General features: G+C 38.8%; 1 protein-coding gene across 1 annotated transcript; it reads left to right on the top strand.

Annotated features, from left to right (window-relative positions):
• The first annotated feature begins 4,858 nt into the window (after positions 1-4,858).
• valopa (vertebrate ancient long opsin a) lies at positions 4,859-24,616 on the top strand. The gene is made up of 5 exons (XM_046402722.1): positions 4,859-5,918; positions 7,787-7,997; positions 16,340-16,457; positions 17,828-18,061; positions 22,244-24,616. The coding sequence occupies exons 1-5, from the start codon at positions 5,555-5,557 to the stop codon at positions 22,478-22,480; spliced, it is 1,164 nt and encodes a 387-aa protein (XP_046258678.1). The 5' UTR covers positions 4,859-5,554; the 3' UTR covers positions 22,481-24,616.
• Positions 24,617-25,087: the final 471 nt, after the last annotated feature.

Genomic DNA, 25,087 nt, shown 5'->3' with positions numbered 1-25,087 from the left:
CAGGCGGAAACTGAACTGGGTCCCCAGGTTTATGGTGTAGTTGAATTGTTCATTCTGTTATGTATTTTTAACTATTTGTTCTTGTACATAATTATTGTTCTTGTATATAATTACACAATAATTACATTTGTTCTTGTACATAATTACTTTTTACTGTTTTTTCAACTTGTTGTGCATTTTTCCCATTTTAAATAAATTCATTTAAATTCTATTTCTTCATTACATGTCATTAGTAGAGAGTACATATTTTGGCTCCTGAAAAAAACGTAAAAATAAATAGTAGTGATAGATGTACTACATGAGTGATGATGATGATGAAGTACTAAGTGAGTAATTTGTTCAAAATTGTCAGTATTATATTCTTTAAACTTGTTTGCTTCTCTAAATAACTTATATTTTTATAACCCGCAATATAAAAAAAATGAGCATAACATAATTCAACATAATTGATGGGTCAAATAAACCCAACTAAAAAGGTTAATATAAACCATTATTGGGTCAAAAGTTCACAACCATTTTCTGGGTCACTGTAACCCAACGTCCGTGTCAGAATAACCCAATATCTGGGTGGATTAAGCTACCCACATGTTGGGTTAAAATACCAACCCATCTTGATGGGTCATTCTAACCCAGCGCGTTTGCTGTCCAATAGTGACTCAGCACCTGGGTTGAAAACAACCCAATTTGGGTTGTTTTCAACCCAGTAGTTTTTAGAGAGTATGAGTCAGATTCATCACAAATAATTATGAATTTAATCAATCATGATGAAGATTTGATTATAAGTGCCTGGACTGACAGTGACAACTCACTCATTTTACTATACACTTTGACTATAGTTGTACACTATCCACAATTAAAATCATCATAACTTGCTGAAGTGTTTTTGTTGTTGTTGTTTTGTTTTTTTGACTGATTTTCCAGCTGCTTGGTTTGGCACAAATCCCAGATGCGTATTTGTAATACAGAATAGAAGAATACAGAATACAACAAGAAAAACAAGAATACAGAATACTTGTTTAAATTAACAGCTTAAATTACCTGTAAGATTTAAGCATATTCTTCTTTTCTTATTGCATATAAAATTGGCTGGTATTGGCTGGCATGATGTCATTTATTCATAATTTTGGAAATAAAGTCTTATTTAGTTAAAAAAAAAAAACAAAACAAAAAACATAATTTCTACAAAAAGTAAAAATGCAAAGTTATAGTCCTCAAATCCCAAGTTTGGATGAGTGTGGATGAGATGCATTACACTTCAAAGTGCCACTAATGCAAACACACCCAGACCACAGATAATCAGAGCAAGTACAAAACACACAGCAGAACAGAGGCTGCATCCTGTGTGAAACCAAACACACCAATCATTTCCTACACCTAATCTTGTAGTTTTTGTCACTAAAGTTAACTTGAAGTGCCGTTTTATATTAAGTACGTGTCAGAAAGGCTTTGTGGCAGGCCACACACTCCAACGGGCACCTTTGCATCTGGATGAGCTATGACCTGGGCTGAGAAAGCCTTGTTATGTTTTATGCTGCTATCTCATCACATCAGAATTTATTTGTACGCCTGTATTATAGTAGAATAGAAGTATAAAGCAGCAGAAAATGGAAAACCTCCAAATACAAGTACTAAACTTATACTTATTATTTGTGTGAATGCACCAAGTGACTTTCCTCCACTGATTTTTTTATGCCAAAAAACAAAGTCACATTGTTCGGTAAAACAATTACGTTGACTTTACTGAGCAAATCTGACCTGAAGGTACACTATAAATACTACAATGTTCAGCAGCAGCTGTCCCCCATGATGGTTTCTTTTGTTCATGGCAGTGAAATTAAAAGATAAGGCAGGTGTTTCTCAGCAAGTTGCATGAAAAGACCAAAACAACGCTTAATTCCGATGTGAAAAACTTTCTGATTTAAGGAATCTTGTCTGAGGGCATCACGTCCAAGCCTGCTGAAGATGTACTACTACTGGTAACCAGACAGACTTGTGAGAGAACAACTTTAAATACACTATCTATGCTTCTTGAATACACAGATCTCAAAAACCAGTTATATTTCACTACGTCAGCAAGCTGCAGACTAAAGTGTTGCACACATGTCCAAACTCACCTAAATAAGTCAAAGGATGTTATTGCTACTGCATCCACACACTCGAACACAAAATCCTCAGAGCTGGAGGGTGTTTCTGCACTCTGCAGGTGATGTGGTGGAAGGGAAGTGAAGTAAACAAGTTACCTGTGAGGTCAGTTTTACCTTCTGTCCACCAGGGAAACAGAGGAAGCTCATAAACCAATCTGCAGAGCACAGGATGGAAATGCTGTCCCTTGTACTGACTAGTTGTGAAAAGGCACGGACAAGAGAACAGGAGAGCATGAATGGAGATAAAAGTGTTGAGTGAGTTGGGGCTCTTGATAAAGATTCTGAAGATTCTGATTGTTTAGCTGGGTAAAAAGTGACAGTGTTGAGCACATGATTTTACACAAACTTTTTTCAACTCTCGAAGACCCGAAATCAACAACAACATTCAGCAAGCAGCTAAGACAGACATTACAGTTATGCTTTGCTGTTTGTTAAACACTCTTTTACGTGTAATTACAAGAGAAATGCTTCAAGGATGATGACTAACCAATGGATTTGGTGAATGTAACAGCCTGGGGTTGCTGGACGGTAAATACAAATCTAAAACAAATGAGCAGCTGATGTTAATCTGATATAGTAGCTTCTAGTACTACACAGTGGATTATGCTATCATGAAGAGTCCACTTTTAATCTGCAAGACAACTGATGGTGTCTTCCTCCAGATACACTTTGTCATCGCTGAATCTCCACCAGCTAACGTGTAAAGGTTTCTTCAATTTTCTTCCACATTGTAATACATTGCTGAGGAAATGACCACTAATGAGTCCATTTTAGGCCCGTCCTTCAGTTGCCATCACTTCTCAAGACTCCACCTGTGGGCTTGTATCCCCATTCCATCTGAAGCCTTCGGTGAAACAACTAGAACAGCCAATTCCACAGGTCACTGCCCTGGTGGAGGCCTAGTAAACACGTAATAGAGAGGTGGAATGAGATGGGACTGTGTCTGTGTCAACAGATCAAGATTGGAAATGTCAGTGCTGCAAATCCATATGTGACACAGTGATATAATATTGCAACCAATGGTGATTTCTTTAATGTTGTTAGCATTCAAGTTGTTTGTTTTTTAAATGATTCTGTCAGAACGTCCATTTCAGCTTGTACGTGTTCCTGCCTGTCAAATGTCATATTAATAATTTTCAATTTCAATTCAATTCAGTTTATTTATATAGCGCCAATTCACAACAAAAGTTATCTCATGACACTTTCCAATTTGAGCAGGTCTAGACCAAACCCTTTATTAAACTGTAAATACAGAGTGTTCAACTAAGGATGGGTCAAATGCAGAAGACGAATTCAGTGTGTGTATGTAAAAATATATATAGTCAATAAAAAAAAAGTTGATTCTAGATGCATAGCAACAGTAATAATACCAGAAGTATCGGAATTGTAGATAATGATAATGACAATGAAGTATACAGAAGGTATTATGGTGATTTTGATAACAATAGTAGTAACAATAATGGTAGTAGCTGTACTGAGTCGTAACAGATTTAAATCAGATTATGACTAAACAGTAGTAATCGCAGTAGGTTTTGAGCAGGACGACAGCAGGACTGCAGCAGGAGGTCCAATCATGATCGCTAGGAATCTGTTAAAAATAATCAGGAGATTCCACGTTCAAACAAAATCAGTTTTTGTTTTTGCAAAGCAATTACGTTTTGCCCGAAACTAATTGGATTTACTCTTTTGTATATACTTGAGCAAAGTACAAGGTTGAATTTGGCAATGACACTTAGAAACACCTGCCAAACAAAAAGCAGTCATACAGAGGTCTGGACAGACAGCTTAGGTAATAAATCCTCATTTATGTGATGGTCACTGAGGTGTGACAAGCTGGCTTCCACAAGAGGGAACTAGATCAAAGAGTGGGCAGAGATGGAGACAGCAGGAAGGTGATTCACCTCTAAGAAAAAGTTCTGTGCAAACGTAGACTTGACCTTCAAGTACTGGCCCTAAGTCAATATGAAAATGGAACCTAAAATATAAACGACTGCCTGTTAACTTTGGAAATAATTTGGAAAAAATCCTTAATTCCTAATCCTTTTGAAGTTCCTGATCCTTCTTAATCTTCGAGCCTGAAAGCGTAAAGTATAATTATTGAAAAACGTGGTTGAAACCATCCTAAAGTCAGTATAGTGATGAGAACATCGGTTCTTTTCAGTAACCTGGTTTCTTTTGTTAACCTGCAACAAGTAACTCTTTTTAAATAAGTCATATAAACACCACAAAGCAGATGTCCTGAGCATACATCTGCTACTCAGGCTGGCCGTTACTGCTAACTTCTGACTCAGACAGATCCAACAACTCATCCCTGAAGTCCCTTCTTCTTCTTTCTTTTAAATTTGTTTTTGTAAATGAGGACTGAAAATCTAGAAAGTGATGACATAATGGGTGCCATTTTTGAAGCTCATAAGATGATTGAATAGTGTGCAGGTGGTGACTCTACATCTTGATGCTGCATTTGGCTGCAGAAAGGCATGCTTTTGATTCTAATTATCTTGCAACATTTGAATGTGACCCGCACAGAAGACCCGCACAAAGCATAGAAGTACGTACAAGTTGATTGTAAGGCTTGATCGAATCGATCCCACTTAACTGACCAGGCAGGTGTGTGTCACATCACCCAGGGCTGCTTATACGCTGTACATTTCAGTTCGACAGGTAGTGCTTGTATTTAATTTTGACTAACATGTCCAGAGTCCGCCTCTTGGGGTGAATCATTACACATGATCAACCAACTGCGCTCTAGAAAGGACAAAGCACCACGTGTGTAAGACACTGGCTTGGTATAATAACCATGTTTTCGTATGATTGATTTGTTGTGAAAGGCCTGTGGAATCGATTGCAGCCAGAAGCTCGGTGTCTGTAGCGCGCAAAGAAGCGCACACGAACAGAACGCGCGGCGTCCTGTCGCCTTTCCTGGAGGGCAGCAGTGATGCCGGATCCGCCTATATAAGAGCCTCCAAGATGCCACGGAGCGGCCATTCATGCATTCGCTGCCAGCGCTTTTCAAGAAATCACCTCCCTCCTCTGTTCGCACCGTGCGACGTGTGCTCCGCCATTAGTCCGCTTTCACATGTGGACCGCCGCTTTTGAATAGCTCAATTCAGCATTTTTGGCAGATTTCTCTCTCTCTCTCTCTCTCTCTCTCTCTCTCTCTGTCTCTCCTGTGTTCCAGCCATGCGCGTCAAGCAGCGAAGACTTCAACACAAGAACTTTGTCAAAGAAGAGTCCCAGGGCGCACAGGATGCTCCACGGCGCGGGCAGCGCGTTTAGCGAAGGCTGGTGAGCGCGGCTGTCCAGGAGTGACTCCATGAAGTTGTTAGTGTGAGAGAAAAGAAAACAACAACAACAAGGTTTTCTCTCAGTTAGAGTCTCCAAGCAAATAGCTTCTACTCTGGGCATGGACAATGGATACTCTAAGTCTTTCGGTGAACGCTGTGTCCTACACTGTGGTAGCTGAACTCTCCACTACTGACGATCCGTTTAACGCACCCATCAAGGACGTAGCGCCGTGGAACTTCACCGTGTTGGCCGTGCTCATGTTTATGGTCACGTCGCTGTCTCTGAGCGAAAACTTCCTCGTCATGTTTGTCACTTTCAAGTTTAAGCAACTCAGACAGCCCCTGAACTATATAATAGTCAATTTGGCCATCGCTGACTTTCTGGTCTCCCTCACCGGTGGAGTAATAAGTTTCCTGACAAACGCCAGGGGTTATTTCTTCCTTGGGAGGTGGGCTTGCGTCTTGGAGGGGTTTGCTGTTACTTTTTTTGGTAGGTTTACCTGTCTTTCCTTTTTTTTCTTATACTGTAATTGCATGGATGCAAAAGGCAACTTCCGTAACTGTAGGTGTCAGTGTCTGAGCTTTTTATACATAACGTTGTGAAGATGTGTGCTAACTAAAGCAGCTCCGCACGGGACATCCTCCTCATCCATCAACACTGACTTCAACATCTGTTCACAAATCAGACTGCTGAGGTAGAATGAAAATGACAATAGGAGTGATTTTACTTTGTCTATCCGTTAAATGTGTATATAAAGAAATCTTTCTTATTTAATCAGCTTCAGAAGATAATTTATTAAATCTGTTTGTACACTGTGCCCTTAGAGCTCATCCCTCATAATGCAGCTGTAAGTGTAATCCTCATTATGAAACATACAGCAAACTAAACCCAGAGCATATGGACTGAGGTAATGGACATTGCTGTGTGTAAAATTAAACTTTATTCTAAACTGTAAAGATAAAAAAAAAACAGGAAACTTCACTCAGGCAATAGTTGAAAAAGTCACTTTATTGTCAGGTTTTTTTTGTTGGATATTGTTTGAATATTTGATTACTTCAGGGAAAAGTTCCTAATTGGATTTGGTAACAAGGTTTGTTCGGTCTCATTTTGGCAACTTACAGAGGAATGAGAATATGATGATATGATTCTATGACAGTATTATCAAAGTACTTTCACGTTTGGCCTTTTAATAAGACAGAGTAGTTGCATTCGATGTGTGTTAGTTGAAAGCATGTATGCCACAGAATTGACTTTACCAATAATGATACAATATAATCCCAAAATTCCCAAGAAAATTGATGAATCTAAATACACTACAACATATGGCTCTGAATTTTTATGGCTGTAGAGCATGTTATATCCTGGTGCATTAGGTGCTGTGATGCAGTGAATTACCTTTAAGAAAGAGTCCAAAAAATTTCTCTCTGAGCAATGTGTGAAAACAAATATTACAGAGCAAAGAGTGCTGTAGCACATGGCCACACAAACTCACACTGTCTGTGGGGTGAGAAGCCACAGCACAAGAAGAAACTATTTGACATACTAAATTATATTCGAGGAAGCCTTGCTGATGTTTAATCAATAGCTCACTGAAGAGAGGCTTACATCTTCAAGGGACGGCTTTTGTGGTGGAAAGCTCTTCTAATTATGGTCTTGACAGCAGTTTCAGTGATTGACAGTTGTGCTGCATTGGTTTTACCTGTGTGTGTGGATGTGTGTGTAGGGGTGCGGTGTGTGTGACAGTAAATTAGAAAGTGAGGTGGCTCTTCCCAATGAGTAGAATGAATAGTGTTTACTTGTCTGTTTATTTTTGGTTTTCCTATTTCCACCTGTGCTTTGCAGATAAATACTTGCACACTTTTTTTTTTTTTTTGCTAGAAAACCATACTCTTTGATGGTCAGTTTTAGTCCACTTCTAAAAAGCTACAAAAACAGCACTGAAGTATCAGAGTTAATTTTCTTAGTGAACCTTTGCAGAGCCATTTGTCTAAGTGTGCACGACATAGTCGAACACCCTGCTTTCCACCTCTCTCTTTTGTCCCTCCAGTGTGCTTAGTAGGCAGTCACTGGGAATACCTGGCTGTGGAGACATAGGTAATTAACCAGTCTGTGAGAGTGACTTATTACCATAATTAAAGTCAGCTTTTCAGCCTGTTAGGAGGCAGCCTAATGCACCAGCCCTGGATCATTAAGCTATTTCTAGAAAAGTGTTGCCACTTTTACCTCTGCACAGTAAAGAATTAGGATAGATACATAGAACATAGATACACTATAGGTGGGTGTGGTGAGAGTGTTTCTGACTGCTGTCATCCCATTGACCTCCTGTATCCATGCTGACCTCCTGCTGTTTGCATCAGGGATTGTGGCCCTGTGGTCCCTTGCAGTTCTGTCCTTCGAACGATTCTTTGTGATCTGCCGGCCTCTGGGGAACATCCGACTGCAAGCGAAGCATGCAGTCCTGGGTCTGCTGTTTGTCTGGACCTTCTCCTTTATCTGGACCTTCCCTCCAGTGCTGGGCTGGAACAGATACACTGTGAGCAAGATCGGAACCACCTGTGAGCCTGACTGGTGAGAAATGAGCATTTTATTACTTATGTGAAAAGAGTTGTGTCTGTTTAAACTGACAACTGAGAGACAAATGGTAAAGGATCCTTTTATCTAAATCACAAAAATCTACTTTCTCACATAATCATCACAGTCAGTGTCTTTTGTTGAAGTGTTCGCGGTACCTGTGAAATTTGCTCAGTGAATGCTGGTGTCAGAGAGGTTTGTGGATTGATTGGTACCAATCAAATGTCATTTACAGGCCTTCATATTCACATTGATCACATTGAACTGGTAACAAAACCATTTATGAGAAAAATACTGAAGACTGTACTGTAATTAATCTTACACATTGGTGTAGAAAAAAAGCTGCTTTTCATTATATTCAGTAATGCTGCTTTTTGAGTCACAGCTGCAGCCTGATTTTTGTGCAGAAACTTGTGAGTTTCTCAGACTATGTGCATGTACTCTGAAATCAATTCCTTGCTTTCCTAACCTCAAACAAAACCAAATTTGATTTTCTTTGGCCACTGAAGCACAAGGAAGTGTACACACATGAAAAGCATATAAATAAATATTAGATTATTTTGAATTAGAATACAGTAAAACAATAAAATAGCAAAATATAAAACAGGAAAAACTTTTTTTTATTATTGACAAGATAGATAAACAGTGACATAAATATTTCTACACGCAAATATGTGCAATATGTGCAATATCAGTGCAAGTTATAGTGCAAGAACATGCGCAAGTAGAGGGAAGTAGTAGATGCAATGCAAAAGAGAACATGTATGCATAATATGTAGAGCTGATGCTTCTGAGGATTTACTTCCGGTGTTGTGCAGAGGATGTTGTGGAGATGAGGAGTCGCACAAGCTGAGATATAAGCTGTGTGATGTCCATGACAGCTTCTCTGTGATGCTAATTCCCAGGAAAACGTTCACCCACTCCACCTCAGCTGACACAGGTGACCCACTGAACCAAAGTTCAACTCATTGGTTGTCTGGATGATGAATAGTAGGTTGTACTCTGCGCTGCAAGATTTTTAATGTCCTACCAACATGAAGACTCATCTTTGTAAACCGACAAACAGCCGTGGTATGATCTGCAAAATTCACAAAACAGTTCTTTTCATGTCTGGGATTGCAGTCAGGAATATAAAAGGTGAACAAGTGGAAGCTGAACACACCCTCCTGCAAGGCTCTGGTGTTCAGCAGGAGAGTAACTGCCAAGGAAGTCCAGTATGAAGCTGTGTCCAGTGTGGTACTCTGAGATTACATCCTCTGTGGATCTGTTGATTCCGAACGCAAACAGCGAGGGCAGGCTGGGATGTTGTCTAGATGTACTGGAGTACCAGTTTCACACATCACTTGTGCAACAGGGCTGCAGTCATTTATACTGGACGCTCTCTAAGTGCAGAGATGATGGTGGCTGTCCTAGAGCAGGTGGGAGCATGTCCTCAGTGCATGGAAATTTACTCACATCCACACTCATCAGGGTTCTTCTCACATCCACTGTGGACGGTCTTCCTCAAGTAAAAGTGAAGTGAAAAATTCAACCTGTATTTATTAGTCAGTGATGAAGCATCACAGCGTTATAATTAACCTAATTAACCCCCTAATCAACCTAAATGAGACATCTGCCATGAGACATTTTCAGAAGGATAAGAGACTGATTGTATAATCTTACTGTCTTCATGTGATCAAAAAGATCTGGACTTGGGCGGCTCTGTGGTTTCTGTGTTGGGAACTGCGATGTGGAACATCTGTTCTGGTCATCTGCAACGCATGTAGACACTCTTTACTTCTTTTTTATTTACATTCACATGATTTTCTGATTTATTTGCCAAATCATATAACAAAGGATATGACAAGCAAAAAAATCTGAAATCTTTACTTACTGGTGCACTAAGTAGAATATAATATTATTATTTAAGTAATATTTTGCAATCACACTTGAGGCATACAGACTGAATATTGTCCTGGAGTATCTGAGGCAGATTATCTGATCAGGAGATGATGATTTGATATCTTTTCATCACAAATAAATACAGGTTTGTGTTCACTTCTTTAGCTGGTGAAGACCATCAGACACCAAAAGACAGATGTGTGTCTGTGCTTTTTCTTTTTTTCTGTTTTACTTTACTAGTTACTTGCTACCTAAGCATTTTTTTTTCAGAAAACATTCTTGTACTCTAACTCAAGTAGTTGTTTTGATTACTACTGTTTTTGCAAAGTAACAGTACTTTCTCTTAAGTGCAGTTACCAACATGTAACTGCATCTAGTCCAAAATAAACACAAAAATGACATATTATTGTCTTACAAAGTTGAAATGAACAATGTAATGACAAACTGTTGCCTACTTACACATCAAGCAGAAAAAGAGGAACATTATCATTCATTTGGGGTTGTGTTTCTTGTAACATTATGAATGTATTCATTCACCTTTTAGCACTGCTTTAGCCTCCTCCAGTTCTTCAGGGACATCCTATAAATACCAACTATCTTGTCCAGCTAGTTGCCAAATTTGTTGTCTGGTGCTTGGAAAGTAGTGCACAGCGAGTTTATTCGTAAACTCTGAACTGAAAACAGCTGCTTGCTGTGGCTGGCAGTGAGGCAGATGAGCATAGTGACACAGAAGCCAAACAGTTACAGCTGTAACATGCAAACAATGAGCTGAAGAGGCTGAAATGCTCCGTACAGCTGCGGACCTGCAGGGTCGGTGATGATTCTCTGTGGGTTTATCACTATGGTGACACCTTTAAAACACATAGTTCATTGTCTCTTGACCCATAGTTACTGTATAGATACTGACTGCAGAAGCTTTTGCAATACTTATCTTGCACTAACGGTAATTGTTATCTTGTGCTTCTGAGTTTTTTGCTCTCACTATGGAACATTGTTTCATCCAGTCCCATAAAATAGATGTGAGAGACTGCTGTGCTGTTATATGCGTACTGTCATTGTTTATCTACAAGCCTAATTTCTCCCAATGGGACAATAAAGAACTAAACTGAACTGAAAGTAACTTCTAACCCTGACATTAATACCACACTTCAACCTTATACAAACCCCCATGATTCATCCCAACCTTTAGCCATAAGAACCCTCTATTATTATTATTTTAGAATTATTATTTTTTTTATTTAATACATAATAATTATTATTTATAATTGTTATTTTTTGTACCACATACATTGCATGTGAACAGATAAAGATTATAGACACTCCATCCACACCAGCTCTGTGTGGATGTGAAAAAAGTCAAGAAACAGGTAATCTCTGACCTTGGTCCTCAGGGTGTCATCTGGGTAATGCTGTTTAGCTTCTTTGATCAAAGCGTGCAGATGGGGGCTGAGTGTTTGCCTCAAGGCCTGTGGGGGAATCAGTGCTCAGATGAAACAAAGGGGGAATGAATGATTCAGACAATACAATTAAGACATCGCCTTACACAGATACCCAGCACACAGATGACCTGATCCACCTCTGGCTGCACGCAGCATGAGCTCTGTCTGAAAACATTTGGTTAACAGCAGGAGTGTGAACAGCACAGGTGTCCAAGGTTCAGAATGTTTCCGCATTTATGGCCTAATGCATTTTAAAAGTCTCATTTGTCTGCATTTTTTTTAAAATCTCTGGATACATGCAGATATTCAGCAATGGACGGCTTCTGAATGTTAAAAACATGCATGCAAGGCTCTGAATGGATGTGCAGGAGAAGTCGATGTCAGTGAGTTGTCAGTAGGTGGCTGCGTACTCGACGAGGGGTTGGAATACAGCTTACTGCCAGCATGCTGCTTAATTTCTTTCAAATCCTTTCTAGTCCTCAGGTGTTATTTATTTTATTTAACCTTTATTTTACTTGGCAGGACATTAAGAACAGTTTAGTATTTGCAGTGACAGCCTGTGAAGTGCAATAGGAAACTTGGTTGTGGGAACGAATAGGCGGGGACATTAATGTCAGACATGTCACAGAGACAAGACACTGTATTCAATTATCTTTCAAATCATTTTCAAACTAAAAAATAGCGAAAAAGGGAAGCATTTCATCTTCAAATTAGATTTGCTTCTCCATGTTTTGAGCAGACATTGTAAGAACTAATTTGCATTAATTGGTGTAAGCTTTGCGTTTGACTTCTGCTGATCAAAAACATCCTAAAGCTTTCAACTCCACCATTTTCCCTCCTGTGGAGTCTTTGAATGATGGCAGCACTCGAATGGTGCACTTAAGAAGAATGTTTTACACTCAAAAGTGTGATTTAGTGGACCTGGACTTGCTGAGACAGGCTTGCAAGTATAGTCAATGTGTTGTACATGAGTCACAAGGCCACATGTTCATTTTTCGCTTTGCATATGATGTGCTGGGCCTCTGTAAACTTGCCGCTTTTTTTTTGCTGTTTCTTGTTTGGTCTGCCACAGCATTTCACATGACCGTTTAGTGCTGCATAAGACCTTCACACATCCTTTTCAGCACAGAAGCTGCTGGCCAAATTGTATATTCAAAACGCATTTTTCGAGCCTCGTGAACCTCCTTTTTGTGCTGCTTCCAGAGACTCCCATGAATTTTTATTGGACTGACTGGAGAGAAGAATATCTCCATGAATGATCTGAAGTGGTTGATCGACTGAACCTCAACCACAGCATCAGATGCAGTCAGTTTCAACCAATGGTTCATGCAATGCCATACTAGGAGGTTATGGTACACTGCGGTCAGCTGGGTAAACATCACACTGACTCCATTGAAAATCGAATAATGAGATCCAGTTCTTTTGAAGCCCCTCTTTACTGATGATTGTCATGTCCAAATAATTCAGTAGAGCTTCTTCCACGCCCTCTGAATTTGACTTTCCAGCTCAACAAGCCACTCTACAGGGGCTTTCACAAAGATGATTAGGGCAGGTTTATGGCTGAGAGGTGCAGCCTTGTCAGTCGTCCTGTTCACTCCCTGCATTAACATATGTATTGGTCATCTAATCACAAGTGGACAGTTCTACTTCATTTCGCATTAGAATGCACCTCCATGTGTGTCTCACAGGACCACTTGTGATCAGATCACACTTTCACTCTGTATGTCCAAATAAACATGCATCATTTGCATTTACAATAAACAAATATGCTGTTTTGAAAGATAGATAGATAGTAGTTGCCAGTCTACATGATATTTCTAAAAAGTGCAGAAAAGGCTTATATAGAAATATCTCCATATATCAGTCTTTAATACAGTAGCTGTAATGTCCTTCAAAAATCAGTAGCCAGTCCCAACCTACAGCAGTTTGACTGGTCAATAGCCTGGCCAGTGTCCCGCTGCTCCATGATCTTTGGAGACATAGGTTCAGTTCCTGCCGAGAATTTTCATGTTCTTTCAATATCTTATTGCCTGTGAATTAAAAGTCATCTTAACTTTATGGATAATAATGGATTGACACTATCTGAATGTTAATGTTTCTTTGTGTGATGCTATATCTGTTGCTTATCCATTAGAAATGTTAACATTTGTATATTTATATGAGTACATTTTTTAATGATACTAGATTAAATAAAAGTTTAGAATTGGTATGATGAATCAAATCAATGAATCAAGCTCAGTTGATATTAAATTGTTTTCATTGTTTTCATTTAATGTCAGTTGAACTGCTAGTTACCATATGAGTTAAACAGTGTAGCTGACAGCAAAAAGAAACAAATTCATTTCTAGCCCTTATGACAGTATTTAAAATTAAGGCAAATGTCCAGGGCATAGAGGCATAGACAGTGAAGATTTTGAATGCATGAAAAACTGGTTGATGCTTGGTCCCCAGATTAAGAGACAAGAAGCTTAACCCTGGTAGAGCGTGATTTGTCAGCACACTGTTGTAGCTACCTGTGCTTTCCACTGGAGAAGAAGCTGTGTCCACTGTCTTGAGACAAGCAAGCAAATAAACATGCAGTCTTTCCTGCCTGTGGACTATGAACACAATGAAACTACTCTGACACTGAACAACAAAAACAGAATTTATCCATATTAGCTTTGGTCTTTACTCTTGTATTTTAGGGTGATGTTGACACCTTGGAAAACATTATTCAGTAATGATTACAATTTAAATAGACAGAATATGTGATTGTTAGATTATTCACAAAGCGTGATGCAATCTAAAATGTAGACTGTTAGCCAGGGAAACAATAGAAAGCCTTTAATACTGACTTTAAAAAAGGAAACTGCATTAATTTATTTCATCATCTTTTCATAAAGGGTGGCAGGTGGTTGTTATGTTGATGCCCTTTGTCATGAAATGTCATCCTAAATATTTATGCAGTATGCATGCAAATATAAGTTTGTGCACAAAGCCACCCAGATAAGTGTTTCACATCATAATCTGGCTTTGAGGCACGGATCTCACTAATTCTTTATGGTTGAAGAAATGAACGCAGAAATTGCAATTGCATGATGCAAGCATAAAGAGATCCTCACGTTTAAATAAACAATGAATGATTATTATTAAAGATGGCTCTGAATTACTTATCGAATCAGTTTCTGTACTTTAAGCTTTTTAATATACTGAAATATGTATACCACCCATTAAAAGGCAAAAAATAATAGAAATGACATCCACTTTGTCAAACATGTTTTTGAGTTGGACCAAACATCTTTCACATTGTCGTGATAATTAAAGTAGTGTTGTTTCTTTAAATGTAGCTTCATTTTTAGAGTTGAAAGGTTTCCAGTATAAAGTTTTACATTATAGTTTTTGTTGTCCACACAACTACACTTGTAAAATGTAAATGTACAAAATGTAAGGTGCACAGTATTTATTCACTCACCCTGTTTGTGAAAGAAGTGATAGTGGTGGCTGGTGGGAGGTTCTATTTAGCTAAAACTGATGCCCCCCTAACTTGTCAACATTTAATATTTTGGTGTCCCCCAAAAGACCTCCCACAAACTCAGCATTGCAGTAACTTTCAAATTGCAAAGCAAAACTGAGCTCATCAGTTTAAATGAGTTGATTCATTCTGACAGTCAGTCAGGCTGTAGGTGAATAGGGGAGCACCTGCTGGTTCTGGGAAGACAGATTCCAGTAAATAATTAGATTTTTGTTGGGATTGTTTGACAGAAAAAATGTTGAAATTGTTTCTCTGGACCAGTTCATGTGGTTCACCTCACTAAAAATGACAGTCTTGGAGACTATTTAAATGCTGCCTGGCTGACATACAATTCAATTCAATACAATTCAGTTCAATTCAATTTTATTTATATAGCACCTTTTACAATTAAAATTGTCTCTAGGTGCTTTACAAAAGCCCAGAGCCTGAACCTCCAAGCACGCAGACAGGAGGGATAACTCATTAAGTCACTGAATACCAAATTACTTTGGCCTCCTGACCAAAAGATGGAGCTGCTGGGTGAAGCTGAAAGCCTCAAGCGCATCTGCAGAGTGACTGGTTCAGATCTACATTTTAGCAATTAATAGATTTCAGGTCATTGCAGAGACCCAACTGGTTGAGATGGGATGAACTGATTGAAATGAATTAACAAATGTACCTCTGTTCATCTACAGCATCTGTAGACCTTCAAAGTCAGCAGGGCTTTTTCTGCATGTGGCAGGGACCATAGACACAAGCCAAATGGCATGAGGTATACTTTTGAGGGCTTCAAGTGAGCAGCTGTCACAGGAACATCTGCCTGTTCACAATTATTGTATGCATTTATATCTAACAGATTCCTCACAACTCTGCTATGTCTGCGATGCAATTTAAATGTAGCAACCAAATGTTGATGGAGCAAGAATTTCTGTTTTGCCTATGTGCCACATGACAATAAATTCATGAGAAATGTGACATGTAACATGATGTGATTCACCCCATCACAAATGTGTGCTCAGCCACACATCCATGATTCAACATGGATTAAGACACATGCATACAAATACGCCGACAAACACACAGTCATGCACTCACTATACCGTCTGTCAGGTAGTTACATAGTTTCATTCGACAGTAGCAGGTATTCTAATGGAAATGACACAATTAGACTAAATTAGTGGCCTCTGGGCCCCTAATTGTGTAACAGTGATTTGTCTCAGCTGTGAAATTTCCTTTTTAACTGAAGCTCACATGAGGTGCAAAACTTGTCTTTCTCTCCAGGCTGATAAAAGCCTCTGAAAGTCAAAATGAGACAGCTCGTAGCTGGGAAATTATGGGACTGTTATCCACTTAGCAACACAAGTGTTATCAAACCAATGGTTTGGCGTGTTTGGCTGTATTCATCATTCTGTTAGTCAGTGTTTGCTGCTACAAGTACTCTACTTGTTTTGTTCAGGCTTTCAGTTTTGACCCAGTTTAAAGCTCATGAAAAGTGAATGTAAATATGTTTGTTTTCCACCTCTGGACAGGTATTCAACCAACATGATAGATCACAGCTACATCATCACCTTCTTCACCACCTGCTTCATTCTGCCTCTGGGAGTGATATTTTTCTGCTACGGGAAGCTGTTACGGAAGCTCAGGAAGGTCGGTATAAGGTCTAACACACATGGAAATTATTAAGTTATAAAATTTACATCATTAACAAATGGTAAATAAAAAATTCTAAAATGTCCATAAAATATGATTATATTACATAAATGTATTTCCTAGTTTATCATGTATCTCAGAATAAAACCCTTTTTCTGTTTTTATTCAGATTAAACAAATAAGATTTAACAAGTAAATAAATGATTTTTGTTACCTTTGGACACAGCCAGGCAAGCTGTTTCTTCCTGGTTCTTCTTCAGTCTTTGTGATAAGCTAAGTTAAACAGTTTGTTCTTCTCTTCTAACTCTTGGCAAATGGTGAATAAGCAATATGTCTCTAATTAAACAAACAGCAGAAACATTAAGGTATGGTGAATAGGTTTTGCCTAATTATGATTACCAGTGGTAAATAGTAGTGCTAAAAGTGTGCGCCACTCTTAGCTTGAAAATTTTCCAAAGTGTTCAGAGACAGAAAGAGCAGAGACCAGATGGGAGGAATCTGATTCCAGTAGTGTCCTGATGGAACACTCCATCCAGGTTACACCAGTTCGAGAAAATGCTACCCCAGTTTGGAGATTTTATTACAGGAAAAATTGCTGCTGTGATTTGATATATGACTATAGATTCACGGAAAATAAAACCTGCAACAATGCAAATTTTGTCAGGTGTTACTGGCATTCGTCTTCATTTTCTCCCTTCTTCAACCATGGCATACTAAAAGCAATCATTTTATAATGTAAATATTGTCGTATGGTATAAAATAGCATATGATAATATGCTTTTATGTAATCTGTAAGTTAACCACTCTGAAGTTTAGCACTCTGAAGCCTGCAGACTGGAACTATAAAGTGGGACATTAAGACTTCTTAATGGTGGTTGCATTTAAGACTGAATTGTTAAGCAGTAAAAAAACTCCCATTTCATAAGGGTCCAGCTGCAAAGTTTTGGTGACTTTGTGTAAGTAAGTGTATCTCCAGTAGATTAATTAGAAGCAGAGATGCAATATGGAATATATCAGTAACAATTTAGCTGCACCCTCTGGTGTTTTCATTTTATTTTAGTCAATCAATACTTATCAATCCCTACCAAGAAATAAGAGTGGCTGGTGACCTGCCTAAATAACAGAAAGTCATTAATATGTTAGTAAGAACTGTTCAAAATTATGTGAGATACAAACTAAATATTTCCTTCAGAATGAATATGAAAATCTAACTTTTTATTGGACATATGGCATATTGGAGTATTAAAGATAAAAGCGTTTGATATAATTCTTGAAAATACTCATTCATATTCTAACAGATTAAAATGTCTGTTAGGTGTTCAGAGACAAAGCACTGTACGGCTAGTCATGGTTTTTGTTTCCTCCAGGTGTCTCATGGTCGTCTGGCCACTGCCAGGAAGCCAGAGCGGCAGGTGACCCGTATGGTGGTGGTGATGATTGTGGCATTTATGGTTGGCTGGACGCCATATGCAGCCTTCTCCATACTGGTCACAGCTCATCCAACCATTAAACTTGATCCCAGACTGGCTTCCATTCCTGCCTTCTTTTCCAAAACGGCTGCTGTGTACAACCCAATCATCTACGTCTTCATGAACAAACAGGTACCTCAGATTTTTTTATGGTAAGGAGGAATATAGAGCTATATGAGGTATATTCAAGTTTTTCTTTTCCTTTTTTTTTTTTTTTTTTTTTTTTTTTTAGCAATGCCCAGTAGCAGAGTAATTACAGCAATGTAGAGGATAGATAGCTAAATTCCATTCCTTTGCTTGTTGATTCACTTTGTATGCAGCAGATGGGAGCTGCAGCACAAGACTGGAATATTTTTTCCGTTGTTGTTGGGTGTCTCTGTCTCTCAATAATGCATGGTGTATGAATAAAAGGAAAGTGAAATCCAGAGAGTACAATTGTCCATGCGTGGCTCTATTAAAAAATACATAAGCCCCCTATAGTATGCTTGTGAGACTCACAATTATGAAAGGGCTGGTGCAGACATTTTTTCATGGCAGTTACTTTGTTTAATTTTGCATTCTGCTGTCTTGGTTCTTTTCTCAGTGTAAGTGACACACACTATTTGGGTTATCATTATTGAATGTATAGATATTGAAAGGAGCCATTAAAAACGAGTGACTATGTGTAGTTCTTTGACACATGATATAAGGTTTTTGAATAGAAAACCTGGCCATTTATAGATTCCCTGTGAATGTCTTTAAGACAGTTTAAGCCACATTACAATGCATCAATTAATTAATTAATAATTAAACCTTCTTTATTCAAAGGAATAATTAAAAATTTTGTTTTCCTCCCATGATGACTACTGAGTGATTTAGTGTTTGAATAAAGATCTAAATTACTGAATTCAAGGACATAATAAATGGCAAATCTTGGACTTTTTAATTGCCTAACCAAAATCAAAGGACTAGCAATTTTACAGTAATTTCACAACTTCACCGTAAGTTTACATGATGCTTTCTAATTCAAAATTTTCAGCCTGTATGGCTAATGGAATTAAGAAAACATCATCCATCAATAATACTGCGACACTTGTGTGGATGATGTGTGCGTGTGACAATGGGACTTCTGGGATTCTCAGCGAAATGTGTGCAGAAACAGACCTCACAGTGTCATATGAAGCTCTGCTCACACTTGATGTAAAGCCAAAGTCCTAATGCTCTTTAAGAACCCTTTCATGTTAACGTGTATCTTCACATTGCTCCATCGTGTGCTGCAAGTTTACATGGCAGGTTTTACTTTTTGAATGATTTTTTTTTTTTTAATAGTCTGGCCTGTAGAGTGAACATTAGAACAGTATAGTGAACTGTCAAAGCCCCTTATGACAAACATGACTTGCCTACAGTACATTTTAAAGTGATATATTTTAAGACAGGGGAATGTAAGTCCAACTACACGTACATGTGCATGGTCCCACACCAAGATGAAACCTCCCATGCCAGGCAGTTGCATGCAGTCTGCATGTCCATCTGATTGCCCCAGTTTTGAGCTGCACTGGCTGTTGAAATGGGTCAGCCAGTGTCTCCAGCATCGATTGGATGTAAATAAGGACTGGTAGCACGAGCTCCTGCGGCTTCAGCCCAAATTGCTAGTGCTTACAGACGCCAGCTGACCTGAAGTGCTTGATTGTGATCTCTCTCTCTCTCTCTCTCTCTCTCTGAGTTGCATAAAAAGAGTCTCAGAGGGTTTCCATGATGCACAACTACTGCTACTTGAAATAACATTGTTGAAGGGAGACAGCCTCTTGTCTTAGGTCCAAAGGTCAAAGGTGAAAAAAATAAATCATTATCATCATTATTCATCACGACTAGTAGAAATCTATTTGTCATGAAGATTACATAGTCTTTGTTCTCTCAATGTCACTTTGCTTGATCAATGGAAAAGGCAAAAATCTAAAAATAAAAATAATAAAAATAAGTAAAGTAAGAAAAACTGAGCTCAGAGTATTTTGACAAGATATACTTTAAAGTAATAATTTGATAATTTGCCCATTAGCGCCTTGATGTTAACGGGCCATGCACTGATCCTTTTGAAAAGATATACTTTGTTCCTATACTTTGTTGTCGTACTTCTGCTGTTATAGATTGAGTTTTCTAAAATGCCACAGCATAAATGCAGCCCAAAACCATGATCACTATTAGAAAATAAAGTTATGCTTTTACTTTTCATGCTCATATTTTGTCAGATGATTTATGTTAAAAAAATGACCTTTGAGGTCACAAACGGCCTTCATATTGCGAGAACAAAGGCCATTTCAACAGAGCTCCAGCTTCACATGAAAGATCATTGTTGAGCTTACTGTGTGAGGACAGCTGTGCGATAAGTGAAGCTGTTAGAGAGCTCAAGGGCCACATTGTAAAGGACTTTATTTACTAGTATTTACATTCACATCATTTCCTAAACCTGTGTTTGACAAAAGCACCAGTGACCCTGACTGGATGGCTGCTGTAGAAATGTTCAAAGCAGAAGAACACATATGGGCTCAAAGCACCATGACCCTCTAATAACTGTGTACTTTGTACTCCCCATTTCACTAATTTATGTTGAGAAAGCAAAGTGAGCTCAAAACAAACCCTGACAGCTGAATTCAGCCAAACAAATGCTACCTGTAGATGGTGTGTGCTGATGTCACTTTTTCTCAACCTGCACACAATCAGTTTAAAGAGCCGCAATACCACATAGAAAACAAACAAACATCATGAAAACATAAATAACATCAGAACTGGAAATGCTCTGTGTGACATAACAGTCAGTGGTCTGCAGAATGAAATACTTAAGGTTTTCTGATATTTATAACTCTTAGTATGTACAAAGTGAATTGAATTGAATTTATAGTCTGTAAAGAGTCTTTGAGGTGCACACAGTATTTTATATCAGTAATGGAAAAATGACCTAATGTGTAATGTGAAAATTGTTACCCACAATCTTAAAAAGATTTATCACCTCCACTCAGAGACACTGTGTTTTAGCATCTTAAATCACTTGTTGGGTTGCATGGCACCAGACTTTCCTGTCTTCAATGTAAAGGCCCTGATAAACCCACACAGTAACAGTCCGTGACCCGAGCTGTCCACATGTTACTCTGATTTGCCTTTTATTCACAAATCTTCAGGAAAAAAAGTCACAACACCTTTTAACTCTTATCCAGCAGCAGGTTGCAGCATCCAAGGTATTTTCATGATCCCACAAATCTCTACTCTATGCCTGACAGTAAACCAACATTTAAATCAATTAAATAAACTTAAATAAAGAGTATGACAGAGAGTGCTGAGGTCAAAATGCAGTTACCAAGGACAGAAAGACAAAGTTAGCAAGTCACTGGTGAATAGGGTGAACCCCCTCTTACCCTCAGTAGTTGACAAAGACAGTGACAGTTATTTTGGAAATATTCATTCTTACAGTATATGTAAGATATATATCATGGTGCTGCAGTAATATAACTGCTTGTGAGTGCAGGCCTATTATGTACAACTGAAACTAATGCTACAGCCCTTTGTGATTCATCTTTAAACTCCTTTACGGAAGCAGATGGAAGCTGTAAATGTTCAGGATGAATGTGTTTGGGGCTATTCATTTTGCCATTAAGATGACATTTTATTACCTTATTCTCTTTTATTACCCTATTCTTGGCTATATTTTTCAAAGTTGGAGGTAAGTGGTTTAACAGCATATTTGACATCCCAGAGTGAACAGAGCTGCACAACATTACAGCCTTTTGCTATTTCAACAGCAAAAGGCTGTTGGCAACAAAACAAAACATACTGGTTAGAGAGGAACAGTTAGGAGGCTTGCATGTTAAATTAAATTAGACACTTCATTAAGGGTCAGGAATCACAATTTCTCCCTGGGATTTGACAGAGTGGGAGTGGGGCTAGAAAACAATTAATTTAACTTAGTGCACAGACTGTAAGGGGAAACTAGCTTGGGTCTGTCTAAAGTTCAGACACATTCCTGGCAACACCTTTAAAGGTAGCTAGATAGCTAAATTCTTGTGCTGACTCTCATTTTTTTCTATTCCACATACAAACAATAAAGCCCTGCTCCAGTGTATTTTGCCATTTTTATGATATTTCAAGTCATCGTCCTTTCCTGACAATGTTGATTAGCAACACTGTCTGTCCAGTTTAAGAAGTGTAGTATTTCTGAACTCTAGACAGAGCCAGGCCAGCTTCCCTTTTGCTTCCAATTTCTTTAAGCTAAGCTAAACTAAACTGGCAATAGTTTCAATCCACTGTCAAATCATCTTGTTGTTCTTGTCGCTGTTTTCTTTCCAGTTTCGCAAGTGCCTCATTCAGCACTTCACCGGCATGGGGACCATCCCAGACAGCAACATGAACCAGACCTCAGAGCGACCTGGCATTACTGCAGAGAGTCAAACAGGAGAAATGTCAGCCATTGCGGCCCGCATCCCGGTGGGTGGCACCGCGTCGCCCAGGTCTGATGATTCTCCAACCGACTGTGGCTCATTTGCCCAGCTGCCCATCCCAGAAAACAAAGTGTGTCCAATGTAACAGTACACCTCATCCCATAATACCCTGCTGTGACTTAGATACAGCTTGTTTCAGAGCCTGTTTGGACAACAACAGACATTTAAATCTTTTGGTTATTTGATGAGATAGAAGGTGCAGTGTGAAGAGCAGAGAGTCAGCTTTTGAAGGGTTTTGATAGCTGGTGATTCTAGCACTTTCTCGTATTTAACTTGCAAAAGTAACGAATTGACGCGCAACATCAAAAACCAGAAAACATTTTGGTTCCAGCTTGTTTTCAGTAGTTTTCAATATTTGATTAAGAGAACAACAAAGGGGGACAAGAAGAAACTACACAGAAATACTCAGAGCTTTACTCCCTAGATATCTTGTAAATAGTTGCTTGCCAGATACACTGTCTTGTTACAGGAGAATGTCTTGGATGTTCTCTTCGGTATCATTGCACACCTGCTAAGGTGCCACATTAGAGGGCACTTTGTTCAACTTCATAGTTTCTGGCTTCATATCCCACTGAGAAAAGAACCTTGACATCAGTTAGCTGAGGGCTAGCCAGTACTTTTCAAATACAACAATGCATCCAGCCTTTCATCTCGTCCTCGCCTTCTCCTTTGAAGCCCTGTGATGGCGCCTGTAGAGAAAGTACTGTTTTTCTATGCTGTTTCAGTACTTTGCTTTTGCAGCGCATCTTCATTCATCTCTGCTCGTCAAGAGGACGCAGCAGTCTTCTGAATTTGGATACAAGTTTGGGTCAAAGCTTTCATCTTTGATGAAGATGGTCAATGGGACATGGAGATGCCAGTCTCTTGCTGCCTCTGTGCAGCTATTGGAGGACAATAAACACACAGACATGCACATGACTACAAGCACATACACCACAGGCCCATACAGGCCTGTGTTACAGTTAACACTGTGTCCTGTGAAAATGATGCAGTGCATCAAAAATTATCCTAGCACAAAACCAGAGCACATTACCATAATAAACAAAGGTCAACAGCAATATTAAACCTAAATACTATCACACAGTTGAGCACTTAAGTGTTAGCTACAGTAGATGTAGCAGTGAGCGTTAAAATGTCTTCTGCTTGACTTTGTGGTGCATGTTTGTTCACTATTACTGGTTATTTGTCAGAACACTGTTGTATTCTCTATGTTGCACAGTGATTCAATATGTTAAGAAAAAAGTAACAGTATGGTCTCTGTTTGCAATGTACTGAGTGTGTGTTCCAGTCATGTTTGGCCATTCTGGTAGGAGTAACATTTAGCATCTTTCAGCATCAGTGCATCTGTACCAATTTAATTGTAATGCCTCGATATAATAACATGAGACCGAGGTGAAGACGATCAGGAAGTCTGCACCCATCTCATAGAAATGTTTCCCAGGACTGCTTTGTTGTTAAAGTCCCCATGAAACAGAGGTATCAGAGAATCACCAAAATCAGTCAATATATTTATAGAGTTGTGTTTATGTACAGTAATCAGTAAGGCATGATCCCCAGAAACACTCACTCAAGATTGATTGATGGGTGAATGTCATGAGATCACTGGTTAAAATTGGTTGATTCTAGCTTACGTCCCATTTCGTTTTGATTGGATTTTGATATATAAACACTAAGAAATTGTGCTTTTTTTGGCATATATTGTTAAAGAGGGGCACAATATCATTTCTCATTTCTGCTCATTTAATGGAACTTAAACATGCTTTAATCAGCATTTTCTGTGTGATGCCTCTGCATGTTGTGAAAGAGATGCTCAGTGAGCAAGGGAGAGAATCGTGGAGAATCATCCCTGAACTCAGCAGCTAGATCCTTTTTAGCTTGTTTAGCTGCTGTTGTTTTTACAGCTGCACACTCACTCTGTGGGTAAATCTCAGTGCTCCCTTCACCTCAGTTCAGCAACAGATAGCGGTTTTCCGAAATGAAAATGCTGTTTAGATGCCGGCAGAGAGCATTTTCTCAGAGTTTTCTCAGAGATGGCCTGTTACATTCAGCTATTACATTACATTCAGCTTCAATTCCAAATTGTATACAGCAGCATCAAAGGACAAACATCAGCAGGTTACCACTTGACTCTAAACACTAAACACTGAATAAACACAGTTATAATTGCAATTATAAACATAATTTGCAAACAATTGGCCTTTTGGTTACAAGAGTAAAATATTTAAACTGTAAAATGCAAAATGTGGTGCTTGTAGTGGCCATTAGCAACAAATGCGCGTTATGACGCCCTGCCAAAGCTTGAGGAATGCAGTGAACTGCCACGGGGTGGGGGTATGTGGGATGAGACACATAGGTTAGGACATCCAGGACATATTAAAAACATTTTTTTTAATTTCATGGGAATTTTAAGGTTTATAAATGTGTGGAAATGAGCTTGATTGAGAGATGAGCAGCGTCACACAGGCAGCCACAATTTTGTTTAAGTGTCAATGCACACTGTGCACCAGTCAGTACCAATTTCTTTAACCTTTTCCTTGCCTCTCCGCCACTGACACGCACACACCCATCTGCAGGCGTAAATGCAGTAGGTGTATAGGGGCTTTTGGAAGTAGTGACTTCACCTTGAAGATCGGACAGGATATAAATCAAACAAACCTGCAAGTGTTACATTTTGGTGCAAGGATTACAGAGT

Source organism: Scatophagus argus, chromosome 10 (assembly GCF_020382885.2).
Source record: "Scatophagus argus isolate fScaArg1 chromosome 10, fScaArg1.pri, whole genome shotgun sequence".
Lineage (NCBI taxonomy): Eukaryota > Metazoa > Chordata > Actinopteri > Scatophagidae > Scatophagus > Scatophagus argus.
The sequence above is the reverse complement of the archived record's forward strand: the minus strand, read 5'-3'. Positions and strand labels throughout refer to the sequence as shown.